The sequence below is a fragment of the Notamacropus eugenii genome, chromosome 3 (genome assembly GCF_028372415.1).
Source record: "Notamacropus eugenii isolate mMacEug1 chromosome 3, mMacEug1.pri_v2, whole genome shotgun sequence".
Classification (NCBI taxonomy): Eukaryota; Metazoa; Chordata; class Mammalia; order Diprotodontia; family Macropodidae; genus Notamacropus; species Notamacropus eugenii.
The window spans coordinates 381,722,016-381,734,751 of NC_092874.1; the positions used below are offsets into that span (position 1 = coordinate 381,722,016).

Genomic DNA, 12,736 nt, shown 5'->3' on the forward strand with positions numbered 1-12,736 from the left:
GATACTTACTAGCTGTTTGACCTTGTGCAAGTCACTTAACTGTGATTGCCTCTATTTATCTATAAGATAAACTGGAGAAGAAAATGGCAAACCACTCCAATATCTTTGCCAGGAAAACCCCAAGGTGGGGTCACAGAGAATGCAGGAGTTTAGTCATGTAGACTCAGCTTCCTGCAGCCCACCAAATTGCGATTGTAGCTTACAACCTCCATGTAATTCTGTAGTGAGGGCGAGAGTGTCCTGTGATGGAATGCTAAGGTGAGTCTGCTCCCTGGTAGCCAGTCATAGGAGCAGACATTTTATGGCTAAGCAGAATAGTGAGAGGCTGTAGGTGAGTTCATTTGTGTCTCTCAGACTTTTTATAGCACACCTGCAACCCAATCTGTCTTCAGCAACCATGAATAATAATACAATAGAGAAAAATCAATGCTCTCTTGTTTCATTTGAGGAGGGAATCTATAAGCCTTTGTACTTTCAATTTTTTATTAGTATACTTATATAATTTGACAGGTACCATAAATGGTATATTTTGACATAGAACATGGTAGTATTTGGGAGGGAGGTTGGGTTATCATTTGGATTATAATTTTATCAGGATGAAGAATTCCCAATAGCAGGGTCAGAATTGGAAGCCTTCAGAGGATTTTCTATTCAGAGAGGGTTTCCCACTCCCACTCCCCATCTTGCTCGCACTGGCAGTGCCATCCCTGTGTTTTCAGCAGCGTTGCTCCCTCTATTGATATTTCTTTCATAAGAAGAATGTCCTGGCCATCATAAACTATCCTTTTTCCTCCCCTGCTCTTAGGATGGTGGAACACTGCCTGCATATGTTTGACAGAATGGTGATATATTTCTTTATAGCAGCATCATACGCCCCCTGGTGAGTAGAGCATGGAACTGCAGCCTAGTCCTACAAATCAAACCGCACACACACTGTTCAATGCTTTCTTTCAGCATCTGGATATTTTAAAATTAAGTTGGAAATGAATTTAGTGATTTCTGAAGTAAGGAAACCTCTGTGTTCCAAGATTCCATAGTAAAGAGCAGGATGTGTGTGTGTGCATGTGTGTGTGTGTGCGTGTGCGTGTGTGTGTGTGTGTGTGTGTATGTAAACATACGGGATATTGAAAGAGCTGGGTGGAGGAGAATGAGAACACGGGAGCAGTCAGTGGGGGAAGGGTGGAGAAGGGAGTTTGAAGAATAAGGGGGTTCAGAATCATTAGGATGGCCTGAGCATAGCAGGGTAGAATGTGTTATTATTAAAGAATGAATTCAAGTAGGTTATCGTTGACCCTAGGGTCAATGGGTAGAATTGTCCCAGGATGTCAGGCAGCTATAGGTGATTGGAACAGGGTGGGAGGAGTGTGGAGCATGCCAGAACAGGGCAAAGCAACTCCTGTGAAACTGCAGGTAGTCCGAGAGGGTGTCATAGAAGGCACTTAAGAAGTGTATATTGGTTGATTGAATGAATGAATGTATGAAGAGGCGTTTATTAAGCTGTTACTATGTGCCAAGCATTGTGCTAGATGTTATGCCCCCTAACTATATTCTGGATTTAGATATATGGTGAGCCTGGACATAGACATAAGGGACACATTATGAAAGGATATGGTCATCCTTCTTGGAGTAGGTAACTCTCAAAGGGTCAGGATGTCCCCCCAAATATCCTAACTCTTCAAAATGACTCATTCTAGACTTACCACCCCTTATTAGTTTAAATAATGGAAAGTTTATTACTTATGAAGATAATGAAGGTAAAAACATTTCTCACACAACTCCTGGGAGTAAAGGACTAACTTTTGAGTACAAAATCTCTGTCATGATTGTAGAAGCTAAATTTCTCACCTCTAGTCTTTCTTGTCCCTTAGGCTTAATCTCCGGGAGCTTGGTCCCTGGGCTGCCCACATGCGCTGGATCGTCTGGATCATGGCTTCTGTTGGGACCGTCTATGTGTTCTTCTTCCATGAACGGTAAGCATAAGCTGTGGAAGTGTAGGCAGGGTTCATTTGCCTGTAACAAGGTAAAAACTACTTTTTTTACCTCTAGGATCCCTATGTGAGCAGGAGTTGCTGGGAGTAGTACTGTGCTCTCACCAACAAGGTGGGATCCATATCTCCAAGGTAGCATATGTTATTACCATGAGATGGCCACGTAACAGCCAGATCCCCCCAACTCTAGAGACCCATCTGGTGTTTAATATCACAGGCAGATTTTAATTCATAATGCTTGTATATAGATGATTATATACACTGCCAGAAGGAAGGAAGGAAGGAAGGAAGGAAGGAAGGAAGGAAGGGAGGGAGGGAGGGAGGAAGGAAGGAAGGGAAGCATTTATTAATTGCTTACTTTGTGTTAAGCACTGTGCTAAATGCCAAAGATGGAAAGATAGATAGATAGATATAGAGATATAGTAGATACATACACACAAAAACAAGACAGTCCCTGTCCTCCATCTAATTGTTGTGTTCATCCTTCGTTGCCAAAGAAGACCATCAGAGAAATGATGACATGACTTGCACTTGACTTTGTTTTGAGTGAGGGAGGGCTGTGCAGGTCACCAGCCTCACTTCTCCTCCGGAGCCAGCTGAATCCAGTGACCAGATATTCATCAGGATGACTGGAGATGGCCCAGGATGCAATGGGAGACCTTGGCATCTTTAGGCCAAGGCCTATTTGCTACTCACTTAGAGTAAGGTAACACCCATTCAGTGAACAGGCCTGTTTAAGAAGTAGTCAGGGGATGGCCCCTTTGCCTCATTCCAAGAGAGAAAAATAGACATACAGGAGCAGTAGCTGAGGAGGGCACTTTGGTTTAGAAAGTTGCTGGGATTGTAAATGAGGCCATGGGGGTGGGGTGGGGGGAGGGAGGGGGCTACCATCAACCTCTTCCAGGAATCTTGCAGGTGATTTGATTGCAGATCCAGAACAGGAGGGGAGCGAAAGGGTTGCCTCCTCCCCTTCCTGTGAAATAGACCTGCAAGCAACAGTGAGTGAGGTCAGGCAGTTGTCACTCCTCAGGACAGAAGGGGAAAGGCTGAAGAAAGAGAAGAAAGGGTTAACTTCTCTGGAATTCCAAGAGGGCTTTGTATTCTCCTGAGGGTTTACAACTGATAGGATTCTTGGTTATTCTTTTCATTCATTCTCTGTGGGATTTTCCTCTTTTCCACTTTTATTTTCCTTGTGGGTGAGCTGAGATGTTAGGTAACTTGCCCAAAGGTACACAGTATCTCTTAGCTCCTGACTTGCCTCCTATTGTTGTATTTCCTCCATTCTCAAAGAGGCCCAATGACATCACCAGGGTGGTGACTTGGATTTAAGTCAGGCAGAGCTACACAGAGTTACTAACCTCACTGTCTCCTCCAGAGTCATTGGAGTCCAGTGGCAAGACAAAAGTCAAGATGACTTGGGAGCCTTTAATAATTAATATTAGGCAGCTAAATGGCGAAGTGGATAGAGTGCCAGGCCTAGAATCCAGAAGTCCTGTGTTCAAATCCAGCCTCAGACACTTGATAGCTGTGTGATCCTGGGCAAGTCACTTAACCCTGTTTGCTTCAGCTCCTCATCTGTAGAAAATGAGCTAGAGGAGGAAATGATAAGCCACTCTAGTTCTTTGCCAAGAAAACCCCAAATTGAGTCATGAACAGTCAGACATGATTGAAATGACTGAATAACAGTAATGATAATAGTAACTCACATTGATGGAACACGTTAGGCTTTATTAAGTGCTTTCTTCACAGCAGTATCCATGAGGGCAGTAATACAAAAGTTATCACTCCCATTTTACAGATGAGAAGACTGAGCCTAAAAACCGATAAGTGGTGCGGCTGCAACTTGAACCCAGATTTCCTGACTTCAGATCCAGTGTTCTTTCAATTCTATGCCCCGCTGCCTTTCCCGTACCTTCTCTCCTAGTAATAGCTGTACTTGTAGTTTGTTTTTTGCTTTTGACTGGAACTGCGATTTCGTTGTCCCAGGAGCGACCAACTATTCGCAGTGAGGAACTCACATCAGTGCCTGCACTGTCATTTATTCTTGTAGAAAACTACCTGGGGAACTGAAGGTTCAAATGACTTGCTTAGGATCACATAGCCAATATATTTCACGGACAGGACCTGAACCAGGTCTTACTGACTCTGAGGCAAGCTCTCTATCCATTACGACACGTTACCTCTCTACAGGTACACATACAGATGGAAAATACAAATCAGTCAATTTAGTTTAAATGATTTATCAATCATTTGTTAAGTACAGCACTTTTCAGTAAGTAAAACAGTCTCTATATTCAAGGGGCTTGCCTATGTGTGTGCATGTGCATATGGGTATATGCATATACACACATACATACATACAGGTATAGAATATATATACAAAATTGATGCAATGAATCCTTAGAAGGAAAGGTAGTGGGAGAGACCAGAAAAAGGTGGAATTTTAGTTTAGTCTTGAAAAATGCCAGTGATTCCATGAGGCAGTGGTGGGGAGGGAAAGCACTCTAGGCATAGTGGACAGTCTTTGCAAAGTCACAGAGATGGGAGATAAGAGTCCTACATGTATAAAACAGCAAGAAGGCATTTATACAGCATATGCAATGTATGACTGTATGTTGTATATATAGCAGAGTAATATACAATGAGCCTGGGGGGCATCTGGGCATCTGCACTGGCCCTGGAGTCAGGACCTGGGTTCAAATCCAGCCTCAGACATATGACACTTGCTAGTTGTGTGACCCTGAGCAAGTCACTTAACCCGGATTGTCTCAACCCCTACATATATGTGTGTGTGTGTATACATGTATATATATATATATACATGTATATACATAATACATATATATATCTCCTAATAAATTTTGATGGGGCCAGGTTGCAGTGAGCTATAAATGTCAAGTGGAAGAAATTTTATATGTGATCCTACAGGTAATAGAGAGCCACTGGAGTTTATTGAGTTGCAGGGGACAAGGTAAGCCTGATGCTTAAGAAAAATCACTTTGGTTGCTTTGTGTAGGATGGGTTGGAATGGAAAGAGATTTAAGGAAGAGTGAACAGGTAGTAGACTATTGAAATAGTCCAAGTGAGATGTAATGATGATCTGAATTAGAATGGTTTTGGTTTGAGTGGAGGGAAGGGAGAAGACATGAGATTTGTTGTGGAAAAAGAAATGAAAAGATTTAGCAACTAATTGGATAAGTGGGATCAGGCAGAATGAGGAGTTGAGAACGACACCCAGGTTTCCAACCTAATTGTTTGGATGGTGGTGGCCTGACAGTAATGAGAAAGTTCAGAAAAGATGGGTTTGGAGGGAAAGATATTGAGTTCTGTTTTGGACATGAGCAAAAGAGGTCTATAGGACCTAGCCTGGATGCTCAGTAGGTCATTGGTGATGCCCAGGAGAGAGACTGGAGCTCTATAGCTCTATAGATCTGGAAGTCACTTGCATGGACATTGTAATCAAGTCCATAGGAGGTGATGAAGTTACCGAGAAAGAGTGTAGAGAGAGAACAGCATCCTTTTCATACTTATTTCACAGGACAATTTCATTACATTAGACATGTTCAGTATGGATTAGGTGTTTTGAATTTTAATCTATCCAAATCTGGTTGATGCCATTTCAGGATGAAATCTTGGGGGTCACCCACAGTTACAGGGAATGACACTGAAGAAGATCCACAAAAAGAGACTGAGAAGGCATGGTCAGATAAGTAGATGGTAGATGGGGAACCAAGAGAGACCAGAATCATGAAAACCCAGACAGCCAAGAATTTCCATAAGGAGAGAGCTGTCAGCCATATGAAATGCTACAGAGAAGTTAAGAATGATGAGGATTAGTAAAAGTTAGCATTGATGTAGCCTTTAAAGCTTGCAAAGTGCTTTACATATGTTGTCATTTTATCTTCACAATAACCCTGTGGGAAGTAGTTGCTATGATTATCCCCAAGATTACAAATGAGAAAACTGAGGCACAGAGAGGTTAAATGACTTGCCCAGCGTCACACAGAGCTAGTGTCTGAAGCAAAATTCAGACTCAGGTATTCCTGACTCCAAATTCTGTGTTCCATCCAATGTGTCCCATACCTTCCCCTATTATGAAAAGGCCATCTGATTTGGTAATGAAGAGATCTTTGTAACGATGGAGAGGGCAGCTTCAGTTGAGTCAGATTGCAAAGGGTTTAGACTTGAAGAGGAGAGAAAGTAGAGGAATTGAGTGTGGACAGTGTTTTCAAGAAGTCTGACTGAAAAAGAGAGGAGAGATACAGGATGATAGCTATTAGAGATGGTAGGATATAAGCAAAAGTTTTTTGTTTGTTGGTTTAACTAGAGGAGAATTTTGTGGCTCCTAGAGAAGGAACCAGCATTCAAGAAAAGATTAAAGATTGGAGGGGCAATATTATTGCTGGAGAAGAGAAGGAGGGAGTGAGGAAAGACTCAAAGGTCCAAAGGCCTTGCTCAAGAAGAATAGTTTCTTTATCAGAGACTGAAATAAAGGAGGTATTGGGGAACGATGTCACAGGTTGGTGAGTTGCAGAAGAGAAGAAGGACTTCACAGTTAATGTCCTAAATTCTCTAGTAGCTTCTGAGGTGAGGTCCTCAGCTGAGATGTTAGAGGAAGAAGGAAGTGTGCAAGGCTTGAGGAGAAAAAGGGCTTGGAGAGCAGCTGTGCTGAGATGAATGCTGCAGGATCAGAAATCAATTCGGGAGGAATAAAATGATTTCTTTGTTGCAGGAAGGACCTAGATTGAGATTAAATAACATAAATTTGTAGTGGACCCAGCCAGCAGGACTGCATGACTTTTTCCAGCTCTGTTCCTCCTTGCCATGAACAGGAGCAGAGGAGGAGGACAGTGGGAGGAAGCCAGGCTTAGGGTTTGGTACAGTAATAGTTAGTTTCTTAGTGCCAGCCACAAAGTAGAAGTCCTTGAGCATTCTAGCATTAGAAGGAGAGAGGGGGGCTGGCCAAACACTCATTTCACAGGATGATTCCATTGCATCAGACATTTTCAGTATGGATTAGGTATTTTAACTTTGACTTTGAGTCTCATTCTGATTCATGACATTTCAGTGAGATGTTAGCCTGTAGTTCTGAAAAAATGGCAAATAGGAGGAAACTCGGAGAGCTTACATATGGAAATGAAGAAGAAACTGATGGGTAAGATGTTTAAATTCAGATTTTTAATTTAGGTGGGTGGAACTCAAAAGAACCACATGATTCAGAGGAGGAGACTGTATTTCAAGCCAAAGAACCTGGTTCATATTCCTGCTGTGCTATTTATGATCTCTGTGACCTTGGGCACTTAATTTCTCTGGGTTCTGATTTTCTTATCTGTTAAATGAGTGAGCTGGGCTAGGTATGGTTTGTTTTTTTTTTAAAGTTCATGGACACCAGGTTTAAAACTTTTGCTCTGGAGCCAAAGAACGTGATTTCAAAACACATCTTTGACACTCAGCACTAGTGTGAACTTGGGCAAGTCAATAAATTTCTTTGGGCTTCAGTTTTCTCATCTGTAAAATGAGGGAGTTGGAGTAGGTAGACTCTAAGGTCTCTTTTAGCTCTAAATCTGTAGTCCTAGGATCCTATCTAGCATTTTTTAAGTTCTCAACCTACTTTGTAAAGAAAGGCAGGAGCTTGTGGGCAATACTTACATTTTTGCCCAGACATTTATTGAGCAAATCATCATTAGCAAATACCAATAAACTTGATTGGTGCAGCCAATCAAGGATATAACCTGGCCAATGGGAGGTTAGAAACTCTGCTAAGGAGATCAGGAAGGAAGAGTGGGATTTTGGCTTCTTAGTTGCCTCCATCCAAGATGGCACCACCACCAGACATTAGGAAACTATTGAAACTCAACTCTAAGTCCAATGCTTCTTGTTCTTTCATACCAGATATAAACTCGTGGAGCTTCTCTGCTATGTTGTGATGGGGTTTTTCCCAGCCCTAGTCATCCTTTCTATGGTGAGTAACTCCTCCCTAAAGAAGAACCTCATGCTCTATCATTGATCTGGAACTCAATAAAACCATTCAGAAGGGGGTGACCAGAATACAAACATTTATCACTGAACAAGATTAACAAGACGTTCAGTTAACTTTTATTTTTCCTTAGTTTCAGTTCATGGTCTGGAAACATGGATTATGTAGACATAGCAAAAACAAATACAGGCTAATTTGAGAGCCGACACCAAAAATGGAAAATGGCGCCTCTCCTGGTCTTAGCTAGCTTAGAATGCTGGCTTCCAGAATCCTTAAGTAGGAAATTCATCTGTCTGCTACAGTTAGAACAATGCATACCCAATAGGGTCTTGTCCCATGCTAGGAACCATCTGTGCAGTGGAGGGTTCCTGAGTATGAGAGGGGCATCTTAAGTGTAAGGATGAAGGGGAATCATCGCTGAGCATAATGGGGCATGTGGACTACATATACACACAGCTTTCCTGCCATCTTCAAACAGATTGAATGAACCACTATAGAGCTACCATTATGCATTTTGTGGCCGCTGCCTCTTCATATTGTTGTCCTCTCTAAAAAGCCTAACAGCCTCCCTCTCCCATTCCTGTTTCTCTTGGAAGAGTTAATACTTTTCTCTCCCTCCATTTCGAATCATTGAATCAATCAGCAAGCATTTATTAAGCACTTAATATGTGCCAGGCACTGTGCTAATCACTGGGGATACAGAGAAAGGTAAAAAACTCAACCCAACCCTCAAGGAGCTCACTTTGTAAGAGGAAAGCAATGTACAAGTAACTATGTACATTTGAGATTATATTTATACATATGGAGAGAGAGAGAAACAGAAACAAAGAGAGAGAGAGAGAGAGCAGATGAAAAGATGTAAGTGATGCAGAGAAGGTGGGCAGTAACTCTTCTTACCTCTGGCACCACTGCCAATCTACTACAGGCCTTCATCACTTCATGCCTAGGCTGTTGCAAAAGCCTACTGGTGAATCTGTCTCAAGTCTCTCCCCTCTCCAGGTAATCCTCCATTCAAGCACAAAAGTGATTTTCCTATAAAATGCAAGTCTATTCATGTCAACCCTCTACTAAGTAAACTCCAATGGCATTTCATTACCTTCAGGATCATATAAAAAAATATATTCCATTTTGGCATTCAAAGCCTTTTATAACCTAGCTCCCTCATCCCTTTTCAGTCTTCTTACAGCTTACAAACATGTACTTTTTTGATCCAGTGACACTGGCCTCCTGGCTACTCCATCTCTCAACTCAGGGCACTTTCTCTGGCTGTCTCCCATGCCTACAAGGTTCTCCCTCCTCTGCTCGGTCTACCAACCTTCGTAGCTTCCTTTAAGTCCTGACTAAAACCCTATCTCTATAGGAATCTTTCTTCAATCCTTCTTAATTCTAATCCCTTTTTTCTTTTATTTCCCATTTATCCTTTTTATATAGCTTGAGATATATATATATATATATATATATATATATATATATATATATATATATATATATATATATATATATATATATATATATATATATATATATATATATATGTGTGTGTGTGTGTGTGTGTGTGTATATATAATATTGTCTTCCTCATTCGATTATAAGTTCCTTGAGGTCAGGGACTGTCTTTTGACTCAGTTTGGATCCCCAGCACTTAGCATAGTGTTCGGCACACAGTAGGCACTTAATAAATGGAATGGAAAATTTCAAAGAGGGTTCCTAGCTTGAGTCATAGCCCTATTGGATAGGCATTGCTCTTGCTGTAGGAGGAGGCTTGAGATTCTAGCTTAAGGATCCTGGTATCCTGCTGTCAAGATCAGCTCCAAATTGAAGCACCACTGAATATGTCTGATATTGCTTTTAAAAATGTTATTGTGAATTAAACCCTAAACAACAGTACCAATTAGATGTGTTTTCAATTGTTCATTTCTTTGTAAGTTGTGTCTATAACAGCTTGTTAGTTACTCCCTATGGGTCCCCTTCCATTGTCTTTGTCCATTCATTTCTACTTATGTTCTTGTTTTTCCTTTTATGTGGCTAGAACTAGGACCTAAACTGTCCTTCTAATTTCACATTGCTTCATGCATGTCTTTCCAAATTTTTTCCTGTTCCTTGTATTTACCCTTTTTAGTGGCATCAAGTTTGGATTTACTTTTGCAAACAATTTCACATTGGTTGGTCGATTTCCAGCCTCCTTTGAGGCTGGAAGAGACAAGTCGATTTCTAGGCTCCTTTGAACCCCTTCCTTAACAATTCTAGATATAAGTGCCTTCTTTGAAGATATGGGAAGTGCTTTACAAACTTAAAGCTGTAGGCAGATGAGTCGTTGTTGTAGTTAAGAGTTTATTCCCACTTAAATTCTCCTTTCAGAGGCAGCTGGGTGGTATAGTGGATAGAAGGCTAATCCTATAGTCAGGAAGATCTGAATTCAAATGTGACTGCAAATATTTTCTAGCTTGTGTAACCTTGAGCAAGTCATTTAATCCATTTGCCTCAATTTTTTCCACTGTAAAATGGGGATAAAAACAGCACCTAAATCATAGAGTTTCTGTGAGGATCAAATGAGAAAATATTTCTAAAAAATGCTAGTGTCTGGCTAACGGTAGACACCATATACGTGCTTATTCTGCTTCCCCCTTACCTTTCTTTTAAAAAAAATATGGAGGAAGTGCTACTAGATGAATAGGAAAGACTGACAAAGGTAAAGGGAATAATTGGAATTTTTCAAGTAGTTTGGACCCATGAAGGTTTTCTCCCAAGTCTCTCTCTCTCTCTGTCTCTCTCTCTCTGTCTTTCTCTCTGTCTCTCTCAATGTCTCTGTCTCTGTCTCTCTCTATTTCTCTCTCTGTCTCTCAATGTCTCTCTCTGTGTCTCTCTCTCTCTCTGTTTCTCTCTCTCTGTCTTTCTCTCTGTCTCTCTCAATGTCTCTGTCTCTCTCTGACTCTGTCTCTGTCTCTGTCTCTCTCTGTGTCTCTGTGTCTCTCTCTCTGTATTTTCCTCTCACTCTGTGTGTGTCTGTCTGTCTCTTTTTATGTTGCTCCCTGGCCTCAGCCAAATTCCCAGGCCCAGCTTGCTTCCCTGCCCCTTCATTCCACTATGCTACTGACTTGTCCCCTCCCTTCACCTTGTCCTTGCTGACAGCCCAACACTGATGGAATCTGGGAACTCATGACCGGAGGTGTCTTTTACTGCTTTGGTATGGTGTTCTTCAAGAGTGACGGGCGGATTCCCTTTGCCCATGCCATCTGGCACCTCTTTGTGGCATTTGGAGCTGGCACCCACTACTATGCCATCTGGAGGTACCTCTACCAACCCAACACACTGGAGTCTAAAGTGTCCAAATGAGATGTCAAAGAATCTCACTACTCACCTGATGTCCTTGGAACAGTGCGTTAGAGGAGACATTACTGGGATGAGGCCCTGATCAGAGGTTCCAGACCTGTCTTTTGCTTCACTGCTGGATATTTTTTTTGGATGGGTCCTAGGTCATGTCTGGTGGTTGCCAGAAACCTTTAGGGTATCTGGTGCAAGAAAAAGGCACTAGATAGCTTTATTGGAGGGCAAAAAATTAACCAGACATTTTGTGTATGTTTTAGATAAGTCATCCATAACAAAAATCAACATTAATGTCTTCAGGAAAGGGAATTGATCTTTCTCTGGAAACAAAAGGGCATGACAGGCAAAGACTTTGTTCACAGGGTCCTGAAAACTTTAAAATGACAATTATACTCCTCTAGGAAGAAAATCAGCCTCTATGTGTGCCAGATCAATCAGAACCCATCTTTTTTGCAACCTGGTTGCTCAAACTGCCATACTACAGAACCAATTAGTCTCTAGATGGTTTCAGGGATGGAAAGGTAACCATCTCTGGAATCTGGTTCTGCCCGATCTAAAACCATACAAAAGTGGACACTTTTTTCTCATAGGAAAGTAAATACTTTCCTTTCCTATTCCCTCCTTTGCTAAAGCCATTTTCCGACACTTGGCTCTCTTGGGTTTGTATTGCAATGACTCTTTCTACCCTGACATTTTAGTTGTGTCAGGAAGGAGCTAGAGGGAAAATATACAATAGAACTGTGGTTGCTTTAATCTCTAGACTGAATCCACAGGTGCATCTGGTGACTCCAGCAACAAAAAAACAGGTACTTTGTGCTGTTGGGAGATGACCTGAGGGGACAGGTCCTAGCCATATCACCAAAAACCCATAATTGGAAGGGCATTTGGGGGAAAGGGAAAGAGTTTTGGTTAAAGTTGTCCCTGACATTTCCAAGTCTCAAATGACACAAGAGTAAGTGGTAAGTGATGTTCTTAATGGATGAGGAAGGAAATGGTGGCTGGGAGGAATTTATAATACTCAGATTCTTTATTTTTTTTCCTGTTCCCAAGTGGCAAAATTTGATATTATTTAAAACTGTTTGTTTTAAGAAATTGGAATTCTTCCTTCTTCTCTTTCCCAACCCCCAAGCTTCAAGGTAGCCTCTGAAGAAAACCCCATTAATGAATGTAAACATGAAGCCTGACAGAACTTCTAGGCCAAAATCTCTGAAATCCAAAGACCATCCAGACTGAAAAAACTTCCAGAGTCCAACTGATATTTTCTCATTCCATGGTCTGGGGGGTGGGGGGAGGGGGGGGGCGTTCAGCATGGATGTAATACCTCATGTGGCCAGTAGGATGGAGGCATTCTGGCATAGATAGAGTACTAGACTTGGAGCCAGGAAGACAAAGGTTTGGAACCAGTCTCTGATAATTTACTGGTTGTGTCACTCTGGACAAGTCATTT

At 41.6% G+C, this 12,736-nt stretch overlaps 1 protein-coding gene across 1 annotated transcript in view; it reads left to right on the plus strand.

The window, feature by feature from the left end:
- Positions 1-12,381, plus strand: part of MMD2 (monocyte to macrophage differentiation associated 2) — a 106,230-nt gene extending 93,849 nt beyond the window's left edge. The window contains exons 4-7 of the mRNA XM_072650484.1: positions 806-880; positions 1,869-1,970; positions 7,881-7,950; positions 11,095-12,381. Coding sequence (XP_072506585.1) covers positions 806-880; positions 1,869-1,970; positions 7,881-7,950; positions 11,095-11,298 — 451 coding nt within the window. The 3' untranslated portion in view covers positions 11,299-12,381. The remainder of the gene's footprint in view (positions 1-805; positions 881-1,868; positions 1,971-7,880; positions 7,951-11,094) is intronic.
- Positions 12,382-12,736: the final 355 nt, after the last annotated feature.